The sequence below is a fragment of the Dipodomys merriami genome, unplaced genomic scaffold, assembly GCF_024711535.1.
Source record: "Dipodomys merriami isolate MVZ:Mamm:240054 unplaced genomic scaffold, mDipMer1.0.p SCAF_92, whole genome shotgun sequence".
Lineage (NCBI taxonomy): Eukaryota > Metazoa > Chordata > Mammalia > Rodentia > Heteromyidae > Dipodomys > Dipodomys merriami.
The window spans coordinates 4,318,345-4,340,212 of record NW_027206535.1 but is presented as its reverse complement, the minus strand read 5'-3'; the positions used below and the strand labels follow the sequence as shown (position 1 = coordinate 4,340,212).

At 52.4% G+C, this 21,868-nt stretch overlaps 2 protein-coding genes across 8 annotated transcripts in view; both read right to left on the bottom strand.

Annotated features, from left to right (window-relative positions):
- Nucleotides 1-1,049: 1,049 nt before the first annotated feature.
- On the bottom strand, nucleotides 1,050-14,786 carry LOC138821476 (disintegrin and metalloproteinase domain-containing protein 15-like). Of its 4 annotated transcripts, none has more exons than XM_070013734.1 (23): nucleotides 14,615-14,786; nucleotides 13,404-13,510; nucleotides 12,732-12,808; nucleotides 12,092-12,170; nucleotides 11,873-11,949; nucleotides 11,606-11,792; nucleotides 8,687-8,752; nucleotides 8,540-8,608; nucleotides 8,292-8,461; nucleotides 8,115-8,199; nucleotides 6,799-6,947; nucleotides 6,516-6,690; nucleotides 6,170-6,262; nucleotides 5,733-6,037; nucleotides 5,448-5,643; nucleotides 5,123-5,200; nucleotides 4,658-4,730; nucleotides 3,713-3,851; nucleotides 3,020-3,089; nucleotides 2,347-2,421; nucleotides 1,860-1,931; nucleotides 1,469-1,593; nucleotides 1,050-1,373 (listed from the first exon to the last, which is right to left on the bottom strand). In XM_070013734.1, the coding sequence occupies exons 1-23, from the start codon at nucleotides 14,691-14,693 to the stop codon at nucleotides 1,331-1,333; spliced, it is 2,589 nt and encodes an 862-aa protein (XP_069869835.1). In that variant the 5' UTR covers nucleotides 14,694-14,786; the 3' UTR covers nucleotides 1,050-1,330. The 4 variants fall into 4 exon arrangements, with proteins under 4 accessions (XP_069869835.1, XP_069869836.1, XP_069869837.1 ...); XM_070013735.1 differs by having other exon boundaries at nucleotides 2,347-2,418; XM_070013736.1 differs by lacking the exon at nucleotides 1,860-1,931.
- Nucleotides 14,787-15,149: 363 nt separating this feature from the next.
- The window catches only part of LOC138821478 (E3 ubiquitin-protein ligase DCST1-like), an 18,433-nt gene continuing 11,714 nt past the window's right edge, over nucleotides 15,150-21,868 (bottom strand). For all 4 annotated transcript variants that reach the window (XM_070013741.1, XM_070013743.1, XM_070013744.1 and 1 more), the window contains 7 exons: nucleotides 21,601-21,700; nucleotides 21,089-21,184; nucleotides 20,855-20,981; nucleotides 20,269-20,385; nucleotides 18,776-18,918; nucleotides 18,552-18,665; nucleotides 15,150-15,444 (listed from right to left, as the gene is read on the bottom strand). In XM_070013741.1, coding sequence (XP_069869842.1) covers nucleotides 15,193-15,444; nucleotides 18,552-18,665; nucleotides 18,776-18,918; nucleotides 20,269-20,385; nucleotides 20,855-20,981; nucleotides 21,089-21,184; nucleotides 21,601-21,700 — 949 coding nt within the window. In that variant the 3' untranslated portion in view covers nucleotides 15,150-15,192. The remainder of the gene's footprint in view (nucleotides 15,445-18,551; nucleotides 18,666-18,775; nucleotides 18,919-20,268; nucleotides 20,386-20,854; nucleotides 20,982-21,088; nucleotides 21,185-21,600; nucleotides 21,701-21,868) is intronic.

Here is a 21,868-nt window from a genome sequence, read left to right as displayed (position 1 = left end):
GGTGTCTGCATTAGCACAAGATAGAAAACTTTATTGGAAGCGTGGGAGGCAGGAGCCAGAGGTGGCACACACATGAATTCCTAGCATTCAGGTGGCTCAGGCAGAAAGATCACAAGTTGGAGTCCAGGTTGAGCTGGGAGACCCTGTCTCAACATACAAACAACTGATTAAAAAAAAAAAAAAAAGTTTGGCAAGCTGGGTACGGTGGCATGTGCTGGTAGTCCCAACTGGTAGGGAGGCTGAGGGGAAGGGCAGCTCCAGCTCGGGTTCTGGGCCCTCCTGAGCAATATAGCCAGACTCTCAAAAAAAGTTTGAGCGATTTTAAATAAAGGCACACGTTAGTCCAGGTTGGGGAAAATGAGGTACAGGCTAGGATCCACAGAACTTGTCCACAGGCCTTCAGATATTGTTCCTTTGCATAGATAGGGATGGTACCAGGGGAAGAAAAAAAGGGGCCCGGGAGAGATCCTTGTCCTGTAGGTGCTAAATGCCTACTTTGGAGCTGGAGCCTGTGCCTTTCTACCCACACCTTCATTCTGGACCAGGGCCCATGCAGCCCCAATCTCCACATGGAAGTGATGAGGAGATGGCGGTCTGTACAAAGCACCTTTGTTCTGGAGCCCTCAGGTGGGGGCGGGGGAGGGGGAGTGGAGGCAGGTGTGCAGCCTTGGGATCCTGGGAGCCTCCACCCTGCTCCGCCCCAGCTCCGGGGCGCTGAGCGCACCAGTGAGATCCTTTTCCCAGCCACTGGTCAGAGGGTGGGGATGCAGGTCTGACAGCTTGTCTATAGTTGCTGCGGGGGCTGGGCGGCGTTGGGGGTGAGGACTCTGGGAGGCTAGGGACAAACAATTCCTGTGGTACAGGACTGCTTTGAGAACCATCCCAGGTTGGGCAGAAACAAACCTCCAGCATCCCTGGGATACATTGTGACTGACCCTTTCTGTAGCTCTTGCCCTCCTCAGCCCACACTTGTCTGAGGAAGCAGCGTCTCCTAGCGGCTAGACCTGGAAATGCAACAAAGCCCGGGCAACAAACTTAGAGGCGATCGCTCACACAAGTCTCACGTTTATTGTAGGAGAGCAGAGGCAGACTGTATGCACCTCTCAGTCCCATCCAACCCCAGCCTTTCCCCAAGACTGAGTTGAGTCCATGTTGACCTGTCCGCAGGATGCTGCTTGACCGTGCCTGGCAGGGTCTGGTTCCTTAACATTGGGCAGGCACTTCAATGACTAGGATCCTGTTCCTTCAGTCATTTTGGGGGAACTCCAGCAGGGATTCTGCTTCTTTAAGTCCTAAATCTTGGCTGGCAACAGCAAAACCTCAGGAGAGGTCAGAGGTAGAGTGAGGATAGTGCTGGGGGTGGGGGTGCCGGTCTGGAGTTTGGGAAGCCAAAGAAAAAAGATCAGGGTCTCTTTCCCTAGATGTCTCACCCTGCTCACCCATCCTCAGTCACACCCTCCTCACCTACCTGGAGGGTACCACCAGCGGTATGATCCCAGCTCCTGAGCCAGGCAGGTCACGTGACGGCTGCCTGCCCTGGGGATCTGCAGGCAGTGGCTTCCTTGGTGGGGGGGGCTTAGCAGGTCCCTGAGACTGGGAGAGAAGGCAGGAGGCAGCTTGGGGGATAATGGTGGTGTTGCCCACCCTTGACACACTGGTGCTGGGAAACACCAGTTTTGGGGGGCAGCACCAGAGGTCATCCTTGGCTCCAGACAAACCTGTCACCTTAAAGATGCCACTGGGATATGTGCCCCCAGGCACAGAAAGGGCATCTTGCCACAGCTACCACTGCCACGACTACCAGCACCACAGCTCAAGGTGGGGGGAGAGGCAGTGCCCTTCTCTCCCCTCACTGTTACCTTCGGGTGCCTCACCACGGGGTCAGCGGGCAGAGGGCGGGTGGGGGGGTTGGGCCGGTCAGCCAGTGCAGCCTGAACAGAGAGAGGGGTGGTGGCTGTGGAAGGAGTCAATGGCAGTGCACATGCAGAAGGGCCCGCCCCCCAGAAATTCAAGTCAACATGCAAACGCAGCCAAGGGGCCTGAGAGAAGGGGGCATGCACAGAGGGCTTGTGTGCATGCCAGCAGATAGACACTTCAAGAGGGCGAAAGGTGTAGATCAACTCTGCAGGCCCTGGTCCACTGCAGTCCTGCCACTGACCACCAGGTGGTGGTAGAGACCAAGGCAGGAAGCTCACCCTTTGCTGTTGCTGGGGTCAGGAGACTGAGAGGGGGCACCCTGGGCACCTAATGAAGAGCACCACTGGCAGGGAGCAGGGATGAGAGCTGTAGGTGGACACCAAGCCTCCCACCTGTCTTGGGACAGGACGGGGCCCATCCCAGATTTACCTGGAGTTTCTTAGACACGGGGTCAGGCGGCAGCGGCCTGGAAGGGGGGGCCGGGAAGCCAAGAGCACTAGCCTGCTGAGAGGTCAGAAGGAGCAGACAGGCAGAGTGGGTAGGAAGGAGCAGAGAGACAGATGTGAGCAGAGAGGGGTTAGTGTCCAGGTAGGAGCAGCAGGGCCCTAAAAGTGTGGGGCTGTGCATGCGGTTATTCATCTGCATGCAGGGGGGACCGGCGTTGTAGTGAGCATGCAGGCTGCTTGCACACACTGACTCCTGTCAGCAGAGCCACAGGGCTCAGGCCCGGGGCACTCACCAGGCCTTCCACACATGGTGTCCTGGGCCTTGTCAGGTCCTGGCACACTGAAGGCCCTTCTGAGCACTACCCCCCTTGTCCCCTGCACTGGTCACTGTGGAGGGCAGGGATAGACCCACCTCTTAAAGCCATCAGTTGGGCCACCTGAAAGAGCTCAGCTGAGCCTCTGGTTGAGCCTCTGGCCCTCCCATTCCAGCCTGTCTGCAGCCAGGGCAGAGATGGGAAGGGTTGGCCCTGACTCCTCTGACTCTGAATGAACAGTGTTGACCTTTTTCTGAGTCTACAACCTTCAATGCCCATCTCTAGGGTCCAAGGCAAATGTCAGCAAGGTGGGCTCCCTTTCCTCTGGCATCCAGGGCTCACCTTAATGTTTGGCATCATCTGGGGCCTCTGTGAAGGTCCTGGCCGTTCACTGGGGCCGGATTGGGCTGCCCTGAGCATAAGGAAAAGCAAAAAGAGGGACAGGTGGGTTGGAGGAGTAGCTCAGGTGGTAGAGTATCAGCCAGTGAGTAAAAGTGTCAAATCAAGCGTTTGTATCCTGGTCTTGGAGGGGAAAAAAAACAAACAAACACCAACCAGTAGTTGGAGGCATGGCTCAATTGGTAGAGCACCAGCCAGTGCATGAAAGCATCAGGTACTGTTCCAGTGTCAGACAAAAAAAGAAGGAAAGAGTCTAACCTCAGACCCTGGTGACTACTCTGCTGCACTTGGTTGAAATGAACCCTTTGCAGCCCTTTGGAGAGTGGTTTTGTGTGGTTTAGCCCAACTAGGTGAGGGAGAAGTTGATCATTTTGCAGAAGGGCCGCTGTATCTCACACTGGGTTCCTGGGGGAAATGGCCTTGGTACCCTACCTGTCCCCCCAGGGAGTGAACCTGGCAATGAGAAATTACAGGACATCTGCAAGGAAGGGAGGTGTGTGATTATGGTGCTAATGGTGGTCAGCAAGTTCAGGGTCCAAGAAGCTTGGGTCTCAGAAGCAGGGGGCAGGGCTGCACAGGGGAGGTGAGAATTGTCCCCAGTTGTAGGAAATGGCAACATGGAAGGGATATTCATACCTGTATTGGCAGCTGGTTCCCTTGAGCTGGCATAGTCGCTGCTGCAGGCGAGCACGGTACCAGTAGCTGGCACCAAGTAACAGGAGGACCAGCAATAGCAGGAGACTGAGGAGCAGGCCGGTGGTAAGGGAGCTGGTTGCTGTGGAGATGATCAGGTTTAAAGATCCAGGGATGGTGGTATTCACTTGTAATCCTAGCTACTAGGAAAGTGGAGATAGGATAGTGGTTTGAGGCCAGCCCAGGCAGTCAGTGAGACCTCATCTCAACCAATAAAGCTGAGAATGGTAGTCATGCCTGGCATCCCAACTACACAGGAAGCTTAAATAGGAGGCTCATAGTCCAGGCTGGTCCAGGCATAAACATGAGGCCCTATCTCAAAAATAAGTAAAGCGAAAAGAGCTAGTGGCATAAATCAAATGGTTGAGCACCTGGTTGGCAAGCACAAGGCCTTGAGTGAAAATTCCAGTACTCCCTCAATCAATCAGTCGATCAGTCAGCAGGGTTAAGAATTCTACCCAGGGCCGGGCGCTGGTGGCTCACGCCTGTAATCCTAGCTACTCAGGAGGCTGAGATCTGAGGATCGCCATTCAAAGCCAGCCCAGGCAGGAAAGTCTGTGAGACTCTTATCTCCAATAAACCACTAGAAAACCAGAAGTGGCGCTGTGGCTCAAGCAGTAGAGTACTCACCTTGAGCTGAAAAGCTCAGGGACAATGCCCAAGCCCAGAGTTCAAGCCCCACGACCGACAAAAAAAAAAAAAAAAAGAAAAGAAAAGAAAAGAAAAAAGAATTCTATCCAGGAAGGAGTGGAAAGGCAGGAGTGAAATTGTTAGAGCATGCGGAAGGGTCAGAGTCAGGGAACTGGAAGTGAAGGGGTTAGAGGAGGGTCAGGGGAAAGGCAAAGGCTGAGCCACGTTCCCCTCCCAGCTGCCCCTCCCCCAGCTTACCTCGGAGCTGGGTGATGCAATCAGGGGGTGCCCAGCCCTCCTCACAGTGGCAATGCCTGTTGCTGTCACAGACCTGGAGGTTCAGGGTGAGCAGTAAGGGGGTCTGCATGCTGTCACCCTTTCCTTTCCTTGTATCCATTTTTCAAGAGCTTGGACTTCCACAAGTGGAAGAGAGAAGTCTATCCATGTCAGAGGAAATTCAATGGAGCTAATGCTCAGCAGTACTTCAGTACTATGCTAGCAGTGTTCACTCTCGTCTCACATCCTTGAGGAAGTGGGCACTCGGGTGCCCATTTGATGGATGAGGAAACTGAGGAAAAGTTACTTATCCCCCCCCCCCCCAGGCCACACAGCTAGCAAGAGGCAGAACAAAGACTGGACACTCGGGTCCCTCTGTTTCCAGAGCCTCTCATTCTTTTCTTGGAGGCTCACTTCTCCCCTTCTGGCTTCCCCACAGCAGCTCACCCCATGCCCGTGGCATTTGCTTCGACATTCCTGTGCTCCCAGAAGATCCACAGGCTGGCATCGATGGTCTATGCACACCTGCCCCATGGAGAGAGAACAGCAAGGATCACGGGCTCACGAAGCTTTCCTGGGACTGGCAGGCTGATGAGGCTCAGGCCCTCACCACTTTTACAGAGGAGGCTCAGGGAGCAAAACCTCCATCCGAGGTAAGAATCAGACTTCCTGCGAGGCCCAGACATTTTACACCAGTAGACAGTGCGACCCTGGCATTGTTTGCTGGGGTTCAGTCACCTTCGATCTGGTTTTGCCCACCCAGGTTACTCACCAGGCCAGGGCCACAGGCAGTGCCAGGCAGAGCCAGGAGGGGTTGGGCCACATCATTACCCAGGTCCAGATGCACCCAGCTGCAGTTCAGCTGTGTCCCATTGACTGCCAGGGTCTCCCAGCGCAAACCTTGGGCTAAGCCCAGCAGAGGCTGGGCTCTACCCCCCTGGCACTGCAGCTGCCCACACATGGCATCTCTGATGGCAGAAGAAAGGCAAACAGGGTCAGCGGAGGCAGGGCCCAGTCTCCTAACAACCCAGAAGAGGAGCCTGGCTTCCCCGCTTACCTAGATGTGCAAGGGATATAGCTGCCATTGGGGCTGCGTCCACAGTTCCCAAAGGCATTGCCCCGAGTGTTGGCTGTATGGAGGCAAAATGGGGCGGCAGGCTGGGCCTCGGGTCCCCACAGAGACCGGCACTGCTGCGTATAAGAGGCGCAGCGCCCGTGCATACACACAGCCTGTCCACCAGCACAGGGCTCACCGTCCCCCAGGCTGACATCAGCAGGGCACTGGGCACTATCTCCTGAGCAGAACTCGGGCAGGTCACAGTCACCTCTGGGAGGGCGGCACTGCCAGCCAGCTGGGCGCAGCTGCAAAGGGTGGGAAGGCAGCAGCATGGGGTACTGGGCATATTCAACTAGGAGCTCAGGGTCAGAATAAGCCTTTCTCCCCTGGACCCCTGCAGGGGAGCTCTGGGTGAAATCATTCTAGTCTGTGCCTACCTGGCAGTTTTGACAACAGGGTCCATCAGATGCACATTGTGCCCCTGGCCTCAGCTGGCAGGTGAAGGCATCACAGCAGGGATCAGTGCAGGCCTGTGGGCACAGGATGTGGAGCGAACCAAGCATCAGCGCAGGCCAAGCCCAGGACCCACCTTTACCTGCTCCTCCCCAGAAACAAACCCAGAAGGTGCTAGAAGCCCCACAATGAATGAGAACTAGAGCCTGCGAGTCCATGGCTGTCCCTGTGGACAGACAGGTCCCTCAGCGCAGCTTGCAGCTCAGGAGACCAGCTAACCAGGGTGATGGGGCAGAAGAGAGAGGGCAAGGCTTTGGTTGAAGGGCTTACATCCGGAAAGCCACAGTCACACTGCTCATGCGGATCCACAAACATATTTCCACACGAAGAGGACATAGCTGGTAGGTTGGACAGCCGTTCAAAGAGACAGCTGCCCATCCCGTCCAGGAGGGCTTTCTCCAGGGCCTGTCGGCTGCAGTTGCTGAAGTTCAGGCCTGGTAGGAAGCTAGGGGAAGGGGCAACAAAGCAAGTTAGGGTTAAGGAGTCTCCTGGCTTGCATATTCCCTTTACCAGTACCACCACCCCCGCCCCCCAATATCCTGCAGTCACTCACTCTGTGGAGGCCTCCATGATGCAGCTCTTGGATGGAGCTGGACCTGGACAGGGGCAGCTTCTTCCAGGCGAGTCATGATCCAGGCCTAGGCTGTGGCCCAGCTCATGGGCTATGGAAGAGGCAACCCCCACGATGCTTGCCGAGTGGTCCTGTCATTGAGAGTGGATACCCCAACACAATGCTCACTCCATCCTGACTACTCCTGGGACAAATTTCACACTGTCTCCCTCCTTAATGGTTTTTGTTTGTTTGTTTTTGGTATGTGTGTGCTGGTTCTGGGGCTTGAAGTCAGGGCCTGGGCACTGTCCCTGAGCTTTTTTTTTTTTTTTTGCCAGTTGTGGGCCTGAACTCTGGGTCTGGGCGCTGCCCCTCAGCTCTTCAGCTCAAGGTTAGTGCTCTACCACTTGAGCCACAGCACCACTCCCGGCTTTTTCTGCTTATGTGGTGCTGAGGAATTGAACCCAGGACCTCATGCATGCAAGGCAAGGACTCTACCACTGAGCCACCTTCCCAGCCCCTCCCTGAGCTTTTATTTTCAACCTCTTTAATTTTTGAAGTAAGAGGAGAATCTAGTCCTACATGATAAAAGTTCTGGGTTTTATGTCAGGTGCCAGTGGCTCATATTTGTAATCGTACCTACTCAGGAGGCTGAGATCTGAGGATCATGGTTTGAAGCAAGACCATGAGACTTTTATCTCCAATTAAACACCAAACAGCCAGTGGTGCAGCTGTGGCTCAATAGGTAGAACTAGCCTTGAGCCCAAAAGCTTAGGGACAGTGCCTAGACCCTGAGTTCAAGCCCCAGGACAGGCACAAAAGGAAAAAACAGAATTCTAGGTTCTAGCTCAGCTCTGTCACTTCCCTTATCACATAGTCCCTGGAGACCACCTGTGTGTGTGTGCTGGTACTGGGACTTGAACTCAGGGCCTGAGCACTGCCCCTGAGCTCTTTTTGCTTAAGGTTAGTGCTCTATCACTTGAACCACAGCTCTATTTCTGGCTTTTTTTGTGGCTAATTGGAGATAAGAGTCTCACAGACATTTCCTGCCCAGGCTGGCTTTGAACTGTCAACCTCAGCTCTCTGCTCCTGAGTTAGGATTATAGGTATGGGCCACCAGTGCTTAGCTTCACCGGTGTTCTTTGTGCCTCAGTAGCCCATCACCTACCCTGCAGAAATAGGGAGTCAGCTGTGCATACTGTGATGCACTGGCCACAGGTAAAGAGCTCCAGACAAGAAGAGTATTGAGGTTGGTCTAGCATGTAGGGAGTTTCAGTGAACTGCCCCGGGAGCCCAGAGGAGACCTGTGAGAAGCTCACCATGTTCACACCTCCTGAGAAGTCCGGAGAACAGATGGAGTTCTGGATGGCCATGCCCACCGTAGGCCCAGAGAAGAAAGTATCACTGTGGGAGGAAGAGGTTAAAGATCAGAGCCTAAAGCCATGGTAATCAGCACTTCAGAACCTAAGCTAGGGAGTGGAGCCTTGGGACCTTACGTCACCAGCTGGGCACTGTCGTGCGGTAATCGAGGCAGCAAGTTTGCCCTGCGCCAGTGGAGGAAGTTTTCTAGTGTGACAGCTGGGTTCTGGACTATCTCCACCAGGTCATGCTGGGTCCAGGCCTCCAGGCCTACTAGTAGCACCCTCACATTCAGAGGCCGGAAGAACTGGAAGAGAGATGGGGTTCAGGAGAGGGGTTGCTGAGGTCAGAGGGCTGTGTGACTACTTCTTAGTCCAACACTCACCGTGTCTAGGAGGAGGGCCACTTCTAGTGAGCGGTTCAGCAGGCGTTGGAAGTCGGGGTACCTCCTGACCTGTGGGCCAAGAGGTTACCTTGAAAGATCGCAGAGTGTGCAGGGGGCAGGAGAGGTCTAAAGCACCAGCAGGCTCACCTCGGAATGATCGGCCACAATCACCAGCTCCACAATCTTGCTCTCCGTTATCACATCCCGCTTCCGCTGTGGGTAAGGAAGAAGGGGAGAGTCAGGCAAACTTGTCTTGCAGGGCATGGACCAAGCTGCGTTCATGCCCATCCTGTGTGGTCAGATAGAGAAGGTGAAGAACCCATTGCACAGGGGGCTGGGAAGGTGGCTCAGTGGTAGAGCGCTTGCCTTGCATGCCTGAGGCCCTGGGTTCGATTTCTCAGCACCACATAAGCAAAAAGAATAAAGCCGGAAGTGGCACTGTGGCTCAAGTGGTAGAGTGCTACCCTTGAGCTGAAGAGCTGAAGGACAGCGCCCAGGACCAGAGTTCAGGCCCCACAACCGGACCCAAAAAAAAAAAAAAAAAAGAACCCATTGCACAGATGAGCCATGGAGAGGCTGGTTATTTGCCCAAAGTGGGCTAAAAAGTAGATTATAAAGCTTGGAGTAGAGCCCTCGTTTCCTAGCTGCAAACTCAGTACTTCTTAAAAATTAAAAAAAAAAAAAAGAAAAAAAAAAGATAAACTAGGCTCCAATCACTTAGGCTTGTAATCCTTACCATTTGGGAGCCTGAGAATGGGAGGATCATGGTTTGAGGCTAGCCTGGGTAGAAATATTCACAAGAACTCTTCTTGATCGAAAGATGCTATGTATGAGGACACCCTTGAACTACATGACAGGCTGAGATTAGAAGGACTGAGGTTCTTTTGGGGCAGAAAAGCCCTCAGGACTCCCATCTTAATGGAAAGATGTTGGACATGTTTGTGGATAAGAAGCCTAAAACAGGTGGATCATAGTCCAAGCACAAGCCTGGGCAGGAAGCAAGATTCTATCTCAAAAACAACTAGTTTAGGGGCTGGGAAAGTGGCTCAGTGGCAGAGCGCTTGCCTTGCATGCATGAGGCCCTGGGTTCAATTCCTCAGCACCATATAAACAAAAATAAAAAAGCCGGAAGTGGCGCTGTGGCTCAAGTGGTAGAGTGCTAGCCTTGAGCTGAAGAGCTGAGGGACAGCGCCCAGGCCCAGAGTTCAGGCCCCATGAACGGACCCCCCAAAAAACCCCCAAAACAAAAAACAACTAGTTTAAGCCAGGCACCAGTGGCTCATGCCTGTAATCCTAGCTACTCAAGAGGCTGAGATCTGAGGATCACAGTTCAAAGCCAGCCAAGCAGGAAAGGCTCTGAGACTCTTATTTCCAATAAACTACCAGAAAACTGGAAGTGGCATTGTGACTCAAGTAGTAGAGTGCTAACTTTGAGCTGAAATGCTGAGGGACAGTGCCCAGGCCCAGAGTTCAAGCCTCACAACTGACACAAACAAGCCAAAACAAACCAAAACAAAAAGTTTAGGCTGGGTATCAGTGGGAGGGGTGAACAACAGAAAGGATAAATAAGAGCAAATATTGGTCAAGGTACTTTATATGTTAGAAAATATAGCAGTAAAATCTGTTGAAATTGTCTTAATAAAGAGGAGAAGGGAGGTGGTACCCGTGGCTCATGCCTGTAATCCTAGCTACTCAGGAGGCTGAGATCTGAGGATTACAGTTCAAAGCCAACTGGGGCAGGAAAAATCTGTGAGACTCTTTTTTTGTTGTTGTTGTTGGTCGAGGGGCTTGAACTCTGGGCTTGGGCACTGTCCCTACACTCTTCAGCTCAAGGCGAGTGCGCTACCACTTGAGCCACAACACTACTTCCGGTTATTGAGTGGTTTATTAAGAGTCTCACAGACTTTCCTGCCTGGGCTGGCTTTGAACGGCGATCCTCAGATCTCAGCCTCCTGAGTAGCTAGGATTACAGGCGTGAGCCACAGGTGCCAGCTCCCTTCTCCTCTTTATTAAGACAATTACAGGCGCTGACCTGTAAGACTCTTATCTCCAATAAACCACTCAGAAAACCAGAAGTGGTGCTGTGGCTCAAGTGATAGAGCGCTCGCCTTGAGCTGAAGAGCTGAGGGACAGTGCCCAGGCCCAGAGTTAAAACCCCATGACCACCACCAACAACAACAACAAAAAACAAAAAAAGAGAAGGGAGAATGAGGGGTAAAGTTGATGGAATACATTGCCCACATGATGGAGCTGTCACAATGAAACCCCCTTATACAACTAATGTATGCCAATAAAATTCTTTAAAAAAATAACTGGTGCAAAAGAGGTATGGTTTCGAGGTAGAATGCCATAATAATAGTAAATATAATAATAATGGCAAAAATACCATACACCAGGCACAGTTCTAGGCACTTTACACACACACACACACACACACACACACACACACACACACACACACACACACACACACATCCAGTTAATCTTCACATCAACCTCGTAAGCAGTGTTGTTTTCCCCATTTTACAAATTTTCTAATTTGGGAGTTTTGATTGCTTTCTTGTTGGCAACTATGTTTCTTCTATGCCTAAATGGGAGTTTTCTGCAAATCGAAATAGTAAGACAGGCAAGGAGTTTGAGTAGAACCCTTGCTTCTGATGGTAGACATAAAACTTAGTGATATGACTTTGGGTAATGCTGAAATTTCTTCATTTTACTATCATTTTATATTTTTGGTGCTAGTACTGGGGCTTGAACTCAGGGCCTTGGCACTGTTAAATTTTTTTTCTGCCCAAAGCTGGCACTCTACCACTTGAGCCACACCTCCACTTCTGGCTTTTTGACGATTAATTGCAAATAAGAGTCTCATGGACTTTCTTATTCCAGCTGTCTTTGAACCAGGATCTCAGATCTCAGCCTCCTGAGTAGCTAGGATTACAGGCTTAAGCCACTGGTACCCAACTGTTTCCTCAATAAAAGATGTACAGTACCTGCCTGCTTGGCTTGGTGGGAAGAGTAAATGTGGCAGCACAACTGAAGCCCAGCCCCCCTGCCTTTCCTCCTCACCCGGTGAAGATGTCCCAGAGGGAGATCCGGTGAAGCCTGAGTGGGCATAGGGACATGTCGGCGCAGGGCACAGGAGTGGCCTGGCAGGAGGTTATCTTGGATACGAGAGATAATGGGAGAACCCTGAAGGTCCCCCGGCCCCAGATCCACGGCATAGCTTCTCTCTGGAGACAGGACCACCAGCCCCCTAAGAAGAGACAGAAAGTCAGAACATTTCAGCTTCATGCCTGAGCCCTGCTCCACTGTCATGGGACCCACCCACTGTACCTGAGCCCGGAGCAGGTGCAGATGGAGACCCAGGAGCCCGCATGGCCCTGCACTCTTCCCTGATAGCAGCAATTTTCCTATAGCAGAGAAACATTTGTTTCAGGGGGAGCAGCACTTGAACCCAGAGGAGTCTAGACCTGCAGCGTCCTTCCACTTCCTCCAGTTGCTTCTCCCTCCATTGCCCAGGCTAGAAAAAGGACACAGACAGGCCTGACTCACCAGAGTGTGCCCCTCACTGACAACCCGAGTACCATCAGGCTGGTACCACACCAGGGTTGGGCGGCCTGGGACCAAATCCCTATGGAGTGAAGAAAAAGGAAGGTCAGCACCTGAGCAAAATCACAGGGTAATGGATGATCGTCTGGGAGCCAAGCAAAGCTCCTAACTTGACCACTTCCCCTGAGGCAGCAAGGGTTGGCCCACTTACTCTCTGCCAAGCTATCTGGGTTCCAATTGAGGTTTTGACACAGGATGGCTGTGTGGCCTGGGGCAAATTATTTAGCCTCTCTGTGCGATAGCTTCTTCATATGTTAAATGAGGACAATGATATATAATTGTCTCTATCTTACAGAATTGTTAAGAAGAACCTACATGAGTATAGGCTTAGTGCCTGGCATATAGTAAATACTATGTAAATGTGGGCATATGCTTTTTATTATTTCTGCCATCTTTCTTTTTTCTTTTGCCAATCCTGGGGCTTGAACTCAGAGTTTGGGCACTGTCCTTGAGCTTCTTTTGTTCAAAGCTAGTGTTCTACCATTTGAGACACAGTGCTTTTTCTGTTTATCTGGTACTGGGGAATTGAACACAGGGCTTCATGCATGTTAGGCAAGCATATTCCCAGCCCCTGCCATCTTACCTATTTGGTAGCAGCTCTATGATATGATTCTCACCATCCAGCTCCAATTGAATTCTCAGGGCTTCAGGTGAACTGGTCTGTGGGTATCAGAAGGATGTCACTCCCCTTAGCCCTGTCCACAATTCCTATTCTCCCTAACCAGCAGGCCCTCAGGAGAGCACCAACAATTAGGTCATACACTAGTGGGGGATCCCTAGGGAGTGGCCAGGAAGCCCTGCCTGGACTGGGGCATTGTTCTGGGGGGTTGTGTGGGGAGGTCAAGGAAGGTATCTGAGCCGCCCCTTCTCAGCTTCCTGTCCAGAGAGGAAGCATCATGGAGGACCCAGCACAGGGCCCCAACCCTTCCTCTGACTCAGCTTTAGTATGGGGGGGAGTTGGTGAGGCACTGCCTGACACCAACCCTGTGAGATGAAAAGAGCAAGTCTAGTCAGAATTCACCCAGTGGAGATGGATGGCTGAGGAGTGCATGCAGAGAGCAGAGGCGCTAAGTAAAGCCAGGTGCTAGCGTGTGGGGAGAGGAAGCTCCACCTGGATTGGACCTGCCACAAAAACTCCATCCACACACAGACTCTGCAGCTGAGCTCTGGGTTTGACACACTTGAGAACTAAGGGTGAGAGTGGTGGTATTTATTAGCTGAGAGATGGGGGCGGGGGGGGGGGGTGTAGACTCACCTGAAGCACCTCTGCTAGGGGAACTGGAGGGTTGTCTTGAAGGACTTGGTGCTCTAAGGACCCACTCAGGACCTTTTCTGGTCTGGTCTGCTGCTCCTCAGTGCCACCTGCAGAGCCCCAGAGAACCCCAAGAGAAGGCCAGGAGATCTACAGTGGAACTGGAGCCACTGGTGCCCTCAGACGTGATGGGCTTCTGTGTATTGCATGCTGAAACTCAAGGGGGAAACTGGAGGGAGAGGCTGCTTTCCACCACCAACCCATCCCTACAGCCCAGAGGGAGTCCAGCTTGCTCAGCCTGCAACTGTTCCTTGGATCCTTCTGGCCGATCTCAGGTTTTCACAGGGACCCCCCCCCTGCTCCCCACACCTTTCCAATTATCCCCCCCACCTCACAACACACACACACACACACACACATACACCCCAGGAACACCCTCTCTCAACACTGGGCGAAGCCTTGTGGCTGAGTGCCCATTCACCCTCCCCTTCCTTCACTTCGGAGAGGCAGGCAACACCCATTTCTGGGTGAGCAGTGCAAACACCCCCACCTCTCTAAATAGCCTTGATGCCCAGTCGGGCACACCCGCTCCACACAGCCTCCGCTTCCTCCCCGAGCGCTGCCCCCCCCATGGCTCTCTCCGGACACTCCACCCCCGCCTGCCCTCTCGGCCCCCCGGCCCAAGACAGCAGCGGGAAGTGAAAGTTCCAAGGAGGAGTTGGTGTCCCGGCCTCTTTCCTGGCGAGGCTCCCTTCTCCCGGCTCCTCCCGCCCCGCCACGCTGCGGGTGGCCACCGCACCGGGGGAGCGGGGCTGGGCCTGGGAGGAAAGAATCCTCCTCCTTCCATCTCATGAACCCTGCCCATTCGGGACCCTGGCACCCTGTGGAACGGCCAGCTGGGCTCCAGAGGGGAGCCGACTCTCTTTCCACCACTTTTAAAGGGGCACCGGGCAAGGCCCCTCGATGCCCGGCACCTGAACTGAAAGTTTCTGCGGGACAACGCAGAGGGCGACCGGACGGCGGGCACCCGTATCCATCCCTTCTGCCCTCGTTGGCACTCCATCGCCGAGTCGCCAGGCCCAGGTGCAGCAGACCAGGCAGGCCGTGCTCTGGGTGGGCTCTCCGGCCCGCCCGGGTACCCCCATGCCGCCTCGCTTTCCCGCACCTTTCCCTAGGGTACCCCTCCCTCCACTCCTTCCAGGCCCGGAACTCACCTGTGTTTGGGAGCGGCGGAGAGGGCCGCGGGCTGCCCGCGCCCAGGAGCCCCAGGGCCCAGAGCAGCGCCAGCGGCATGGCAGCAGCGCCCCGGGCCGGGCGAGGGCAGCAGGTGCGCGACCACGGGCAGTAGCCGAGGCGCGGGGTCGGCTCCACGCTCACCGCGCCGCTGCGCAGCACCAGGCCCCGCCTCGCCCCGCCCACCGGCCTGGAGTTAAGCCCCGCCCCCACAGAGGCCCCGCCCCCGCCGGCCCGCCTCCGCCGCCGCGCGGGGTCCTAAAGGAGCTGCCGGGGGGGGGGGGGGGGGCCCCCAGCACCGGCTCCGCCCCCGCTTCCCGGCCTAAGCCACTTTCCCGAAACACTGCGGCAAACCCTGTCGGACTGGCTTGGTTGTCACGCCTTCCCTTCCCTCTACCCAGCTTTGCTCAGATCCCAGGCTGGGACCTGGGTGGCTGGGATCCACTGCCTGCTCAGACGGCGCCCGGGTCAACCCGTCCCCTCGCCAAGCGCAGACAGCGGGAACGTGCCAGGCGTTTTATTAACCGGAAAGGTGGGCGGGAAAGCGAGCCGCAAGCCTTCACTCCGCGTAGTTAGCATCATCGTTGCTGTCATTGAAGGCGGAGGAGGAAAGCTCCTCACGGGGCGTGCAGACCGGGCACCGCTGCCGCATGTCATCCCAGCAGGACAGGCAGTACACGGTCTCGCAGTCCGGCGACGGGCACACGTAGGACTCAGATGTCTCGGGTTCCTGGCACACCACGCAGCGGCGGCACAGCCAGCGGCGCAGGAGTGGGCAGCGGCGGTGCAGGGCGTCTACCAGGTGGTGGCGCTGTGGAGAAGTGGGAGGAGGGCGGTGAAGAGTGGAGGGATTTAGTACCCGATGGGAAACCAGAGGGAAAAGGGGGATTTTTGTCTGGGGCACTTGGGCAGCCCTTATTGTCTGAAGTCACCGAGGTCTGACACTGCCTACTTGTTGGAGAAGGCTGGGTTGAGCACAGGAGAGTCCTAGAGCGCGAGGGTACTTTGGAAAGAGGCCCTAGAGAGCCTCCCTCCCCAACTCTGTGATGGAATGGCAGGAGGCTGGGAAATGCAGTAGCAGTAGCTATCATTGCACCTTTAAATCATCTTATTTGGTCCACATGTCAAGGCCTACAGATGACTAGGGAAAATAGAAGGACTGGTCATCCCCACTTTACAGATGAGAAATGTGTAGTTCGGAGAGATGGTGTGACTTTCTAATCTTAGGTCAAACAAGACCAGATCTGAGGGCTGATTCCAAACTACAAACCTTGTTATCAATAGCCCCGCCCCCAACCCCACCCTCCCTCCATTGCCAGGAATCCTTCACAAGCCACCAAATCAGATCATTCTTTGCTCCAGAAATTCCCAGGGCCCAGCTGCCTGCCAGACAAAAGGACGCTTGGGCTTGGCCTTCAGAGCCTTCTGTAATCTGTCCCTTTCTAGCCTCTGCTCCACCTCTCTAATACTGACTCTTTTGTACTTATTTCTCCTTTGCCAGCGTTGGGTACTTGGCATTCCCTTTGGACTCTTGAATCTTTATACATTGTTTCCTTGGCCTAGAATACATGTTCCTCCCACTTCAATCTGCCCATTAAGTCCCATTTACTTCAGGACTGGTCAAGGAATCTCAGTATGTTCTTTTTTTTTATTAGACATTTTTTTTCTGTCTCATGTGTCATAGAGGCTGGGAAGACCTAGGCACTAGAGAAAAAAGTCAAGCAAAGTCAGTCTCACTTTTATGAACTTTGTTAGGGCCAATTAAATAAGAATAGCTGAGCAGGGCACAGGCGGTTCACACCTATAACTCTAGCATCTCAGTAGGCTGAGATCTGAGGATTACTGTTCAAAGCCAGCCCAGGCAGGAAAGTCTGTGAGACTCTTATCTTCAATTAACCACCAGAAAACTGGAAGTGGTGCTGTGGCTCTAAGTGGTAGACTGCCAGCCTTGAGCAAAAGAGCTCCAGTTTAGCACCTAGGCTCCAAGTTCAGGACCCACAACTCACCAAAAAAAAAAAAAAAAAAAAAAGCTCTTATTCATTGTTCTGTTTATAATGTTGGGTCTTTTACTAAGAGATTGTAGATATGTTATCTCAAATTTAAAAGAAAAAAAATATGAGCTGGGTATAGCTAGTATCAGAGCTTACACTTCGTGTGAGGCTTTGGGGTTCCATCCCTAGCTCTGTGTGAACACACACACACATAGCCATATTCAGAAGATATTATTATCATTATTTCTCTGTCTCTAGGTCTCTTTTGGCAGTACTCACTCAGTTTGAACACAGGACCTACAATTTACTAGATGGACATTCTACCACTTAAGTCACTTTTATTTTATTTTTTTTACTTTAGTTATTTTTCAGGTAGGATGTTGTGTTTTCTAGTAAGGTCTTGGTCTTTGTTGTGGCCAGCCTCAGACCAAGATCCTACCTAAGTCCCCTCATACAGCTGGATCACACACAGGCTCACACCACTATACCTGGCTTATTGGTTGAGATGAGATCTTACTAATGGTTAGCCTGGCTGACCTCAAACTGTAAGTTTGCCAATCTCCACCACCAGAGTAGCTGATATTACAGGGATGAGCCATTGTTTCCAGTTTTTTGTTTTGTTTTGTTTTGTTTTTGGTCCGGTCGTGGGGTCTGAACTCTGGGCCGGGGCACTGTCCCTCAGCTCTTCAGCTCAAGTCTAGTGCTCTACCACTTGAGCCACAGCACCACTTCCGGCCTCAAGCATGCAAGGCAAGTGCTCTACCACTGAGCCACCTTCCCAGCCCTGTTTCCAGTTTTTAACCATCTCTTTTTCAGGTAAAAGAACTGATAACGCTGGGTATACATGGCTTGCCCCTGTAATCCTAGCTACTCAGGAGGCTGAGATCTGAGGATCACAGTTCAAATCTAGCTTGGGCAGGAAAGTCTGTGAGACTCCTGCCTTCACTAACCCAAATGGCGCTGTGGCTCAATTTGTGTTTATTTTTGTGCCTTGAGCACAAAAGCTCAAGGACAATGTTCAGGCCCTGAGTTCAAGCCCCAGGACTCTCACCACAAAAAAAAAAAAAAAAAAAAAAAAAAAACCAGAAACAAAAATAACACAAACCTGATGCTTGGAGAGACACTTGCCCAAGGGACACAAAATGACAATAAGCTTTATTCTTTTTTTTTTTTTTTTTTGGTCCGGTCGTGGGGCCTGAACTCTGGGCCTGGGCACTGTCCCTCAGCTCTTCAGCTCAAGGCCAGCACTCTACCACTGAGCCACAGCGCCACTTCCGGCTTTTTTCTTTTTGCTTATGTGGTGCTGGGGAATCAAACCCAGGGCCTCAGGCATGCAAGGCAAGCGCTCTACCACTGAGCCACCTTCCCAGCCCATAAGCTTTATTCTTATGCTAGAATAAAATTCACTTCATCTTTACAATCTGGAATAGTTAACAATATTTTACAAAAGAGAAAAACCAAACCAAGGTCACATAGTTGTAGTAATGAGGGAAGGAATTACTTGAGGGAGTATGTGGATTGAAACCTGGTTCTCTGGACTCCTTGATGTTTTCATAATGCACATGCCTTAGGCCTCCTGACTCATAGCCTACCTGCTTCCTTCTCTCCTCTAAACTTCATTGAATTGGTCTGCAGCACCTTCATCAGAACCTGTGGCTTTTCTTTGGGTTCCCTCATCCCTCTTGCTTTCCTTCAACCAGGTCTAGTTTCCCTTTTCTGCGGGTTTCCTGTCTACTGAGTCTTAGGCTGGGTTGAATCCTGAGGTTCATAGAGAACCACATTCCTGACCTCCAGCATCCTGTCAGACTCACCCTGCTCCAGTAGGATGAGCACACTGGGAGGTGCTGGGCAGACTGATGGAAGGTGCCCACCCCCACTGTCCTCAGATCCAGTTGAAAGCTGGCAGGCACATGAGGCCTGGACTTACTGGAGCTTTTTGCTGGTGTGCCCGCCTCAGGATGGCAGCCCTCCTTAGTTGTGTGAACGCGGCTCTCTTCTTCAAGAGCTCATTGTAAAAGAACAAGACCCGCTTCTTTTCTCTCTATAATGGAAGGAAGGTTTCAGTGATGGTGGCTGAGTGAAGGGAGCTGAGTGTGTATGTGTGTGTGTTTGTGTATGTGTGTAGGGGTGAAGCGGTCTGGGATGACACACCTTGGGGAAATAGAAGGCTGCAATGACCCTCCGGAGCCGGTAGCCATAAGCCTGGGCTAGGCAGAGACAGGCTAGCAGGCCGGTCGGTTGTATAGCCCTCCAGTAGGCCTTGGTATCCATGCACACGGGCTGGGGCAGGCAGGCTGGGGAAAGGGAAAAACAGTCAGTGGTCTGGTCAAGGCAAGATGAGGGACAGGACAGCCTTGAACTGACCTCCCCACAGGAGTTGGAGGTAGGGCCTAGGAGGCCATAGGAGACAATGGAAGTTCCATTCCCTTCTTCTTGCCTGCTCTTTACCCTGTGGGGCAAGGCTGCCCTGCCAGCACTATAACCACTGGGCCCAGCATGCAGTATGGACACATCTGGAACTTTTCCATCATAAAGAAAGTTTTAGCCAGGTGCTGGTGGCTCATGCTTGTAATCCTAGCTACTCAGGATACTGAGATCTGAGGATCAAGGTTTGAAGCCAGCCCAGGCAGGAAAGTCTGAGACACTCTTTATCTCCAATTAACCATTTGAAAACCAGAAGTATAGAGCTATGGCTCAAAGTGGTAGAGCATTAGTCTTGAGCAAAAAAGATTCAGAGACAGTGCTCAGGTCTTAGTTCAAGCCCTACAACCATCACCACCACCACCAACAACAACAAAAGAAAAAAGAAAGAAAGAAATAAAGAAAGAAAGAAAGAAAGAAAGAAAGAAAGAAAGAAAGAAAGAAAGGAAGGAAGGAAGGAAGGAAGAAAGAAAGGAAGGAAGGAAGAAAGAAGGGGCTGGGAAGGTGGCTCAGTGGTAGAGTGCTTGCCTTACATACATGAGGCCCTGGGTTCAATTCCTCAGCACCACATAAGCAGAAAAAGTTGGAAGTGGTGCTGTGGCTCAAGTGGTAGAGTGCTAGCCTTGAGCTGAAGAGCTCAGGGACAGCACGCAGGCCCAGAGGTTCAAGCCCCATGACCAACTTTAAAAAAAAAAAGAAAGAAAGAAAAGAAAAGAGAAAAAGTTCTACTGGATACCATTGCTTAGATTGCTGGGCTTCTCTGCTCACACCCACCATGTTCCCTACTCTGATTTCTCGGTCTCAGTCCCCATCTCCTCACTCTCAAGAGCCAGTCCCCCAACTTCCAGAATTGTGTGTGTGTGTGTGTGTGTGTGTGTGTGTGTGTGTGTGTGTGTATACTTGTACTGGGGCTTGAACTCAGAGCTTCAAGCTTTCCTTGGCATTTTCATTCAAAGCTGGCATTCTACCACTTGAACCACACCTCCACTCTGCTTTTTTCTTTGTTGTTCTTTGTTTTTGATTTTGGTGGTTAATTGGAGATAAAAGTCTCTTGGACTTCTCTGCCTACATGGCTTTGACTGTCAATGCTCAGCCTCATGAGTAGCTATGATTATAGATGGGGGCCATCCACACCAGGCTACTCCCTAACTCTTTACCTTGGAACATTTTGACCTGGCCTTCCCAGCCCCAGTTCCATAAACCCAATCTCCAGTATCACTCACGCATGTTGTTTGTTTCCACCCGGACGTCTGAGGAGGTATTCAGGGCTCCGATGGTTTTCCGAAGAAGCTGGGCAAGCATAGAGTTTCCCTCAACCTTCACCTCCAGTTTATGATTGCCTAAGATCAGGATAGGAAGTTGGGGGTAAGGGATCAGAGAAAAGTTAGAATTAAGAGCTGGGGAAGGAAGGGGGCTGGAGGTAAGGAGGGGGGGTCATAGAAATACTTCACCCAGGTCTGGGAAGGTGGTTCAGTGGTAGAGTGCTTGCCTAGCATGCATGTAGCCTGGGCTTAATTCCTCAGTACCACATAAACAGAAAGAGCTGGAAGTGGTGCTGTGGCTCAAGTGGTAGAGTGCTAGCCTTGAGCAAAAGTAGCTCAGGGACAGTGCCCAGGCACTGAGTTCAAGTGCCAGGACTGGCAAAAAGAAAAGAAATACTTGACCTATTTTTCTGGGTGAATGGATAATCGAGACTCCCCAATAATAGCTTCTGGGTTCCAGGGCTGAGATTTGACCTTGGGGAGGACAGGGAGGAGGTCATAGGAGAAGGCTAAATGGGGGGTTTCAGGACACTGGGACACGGCTCACTGTAGAAGGAGTACTGCAGGTAGGAATGCTGGCGGATGGTGTCAAAGACCGTGTAGAGAGCCCTGTCCAGCGCACACAGCAGCAGCAGCAGCAGTAGGATGGGCAGGGTCTCCAGGAGCTCCCTCACCTGCCAGAAGCATGGGCTAGGGTGGCTGTCTTTTGGCTGGTTGCCTTTGCCCTCCACTCTCAAGTCTGTTGTTTCATCAAGAGGCCTGATCCCCACACCAGCCTCACCAAGTTTTTCATTTCCGAGGCCTGGATGGTGGGCTTGCAGGGAAAGATGACAGTCAGCTTCTCCGCCTTGCGCAGTGGCAGCAGAGTCCGTTTTCCCTGGAAATAAACATCCCCTGGTTAAGAACCTCAGCCAGGTGCCCATGACTCATGCCTGTAATCCTAGTTACTCAGGAAGCTGAGATCTGAGGATCATGGTTCAAAGCCAGCTCAGGCAGGAAAGTCCATTCAGCAGCAAAAATCATAAGGTGGAGCTGTGGCCCAAATGGTAGAACATCAGCCTTGAGCAAAAGAGCTAAGGGACCAGTGCCCAGGCCCTGAATTCAAGCTGAGTATTGTCACACGTGCACGCACGCACACACACACACACACACACACACACACACACACACACACACACACACACGAACCCCAGAACCCTCTGTGTACCCTTTTCCCCTCTGGTCTACTGGAGTGTCAAGCCCACAGACAACACAGTCAGTGAGGCATCCTTGTACAGGGCAGAGCCCACTTACCAGCTTCTTCCTGCGTTCATCAATCTGATAGAAGTAGGTGCTGATATAGATGTTGTCAAAGCGGATGTCCTGGTTATAGCTGTCTATGTAAGAGAAGGACCTGTGGACAGTTAGATGGCCATGTCTCAGTCTCCTGATACAGGATCTCCTCACCCATCCCCAACTGCAGGCTTCCTTGAGGCACATTCATTCAGGTGGCCAACAGGTATTTACTGAGCCTTCTCAGCCTGAAGCTGGGGTATATGGTGGTGATGACAGAGGAAGCAGG

Bases quoted from the DNA above. Each gene is read 5' to 3' on its own strand.
- LOC138821476 (XM_070013734.1), bottom strand. From the start codon at position 14,693: ATGCCGCTGGCGCTGCTCTGGGCCCTGGGGCTCCTGGGCGCGGGCAGC. The intron at 12,809-13,403 runs GTGAGTCTACAC...TGATACCCACAG, and splicing joins CCCTAGCAGAGGTGCTTCAG to ACCAGTTCACCTGAAGCCCT. The intron at 1,374-1,468 runs GTAGGTGAGGAG...CCCAAACTCCAG, and splicing joins CCGCTGGTGGTACCCTCCAG to ACCGGCACCCCCACCCCCAG.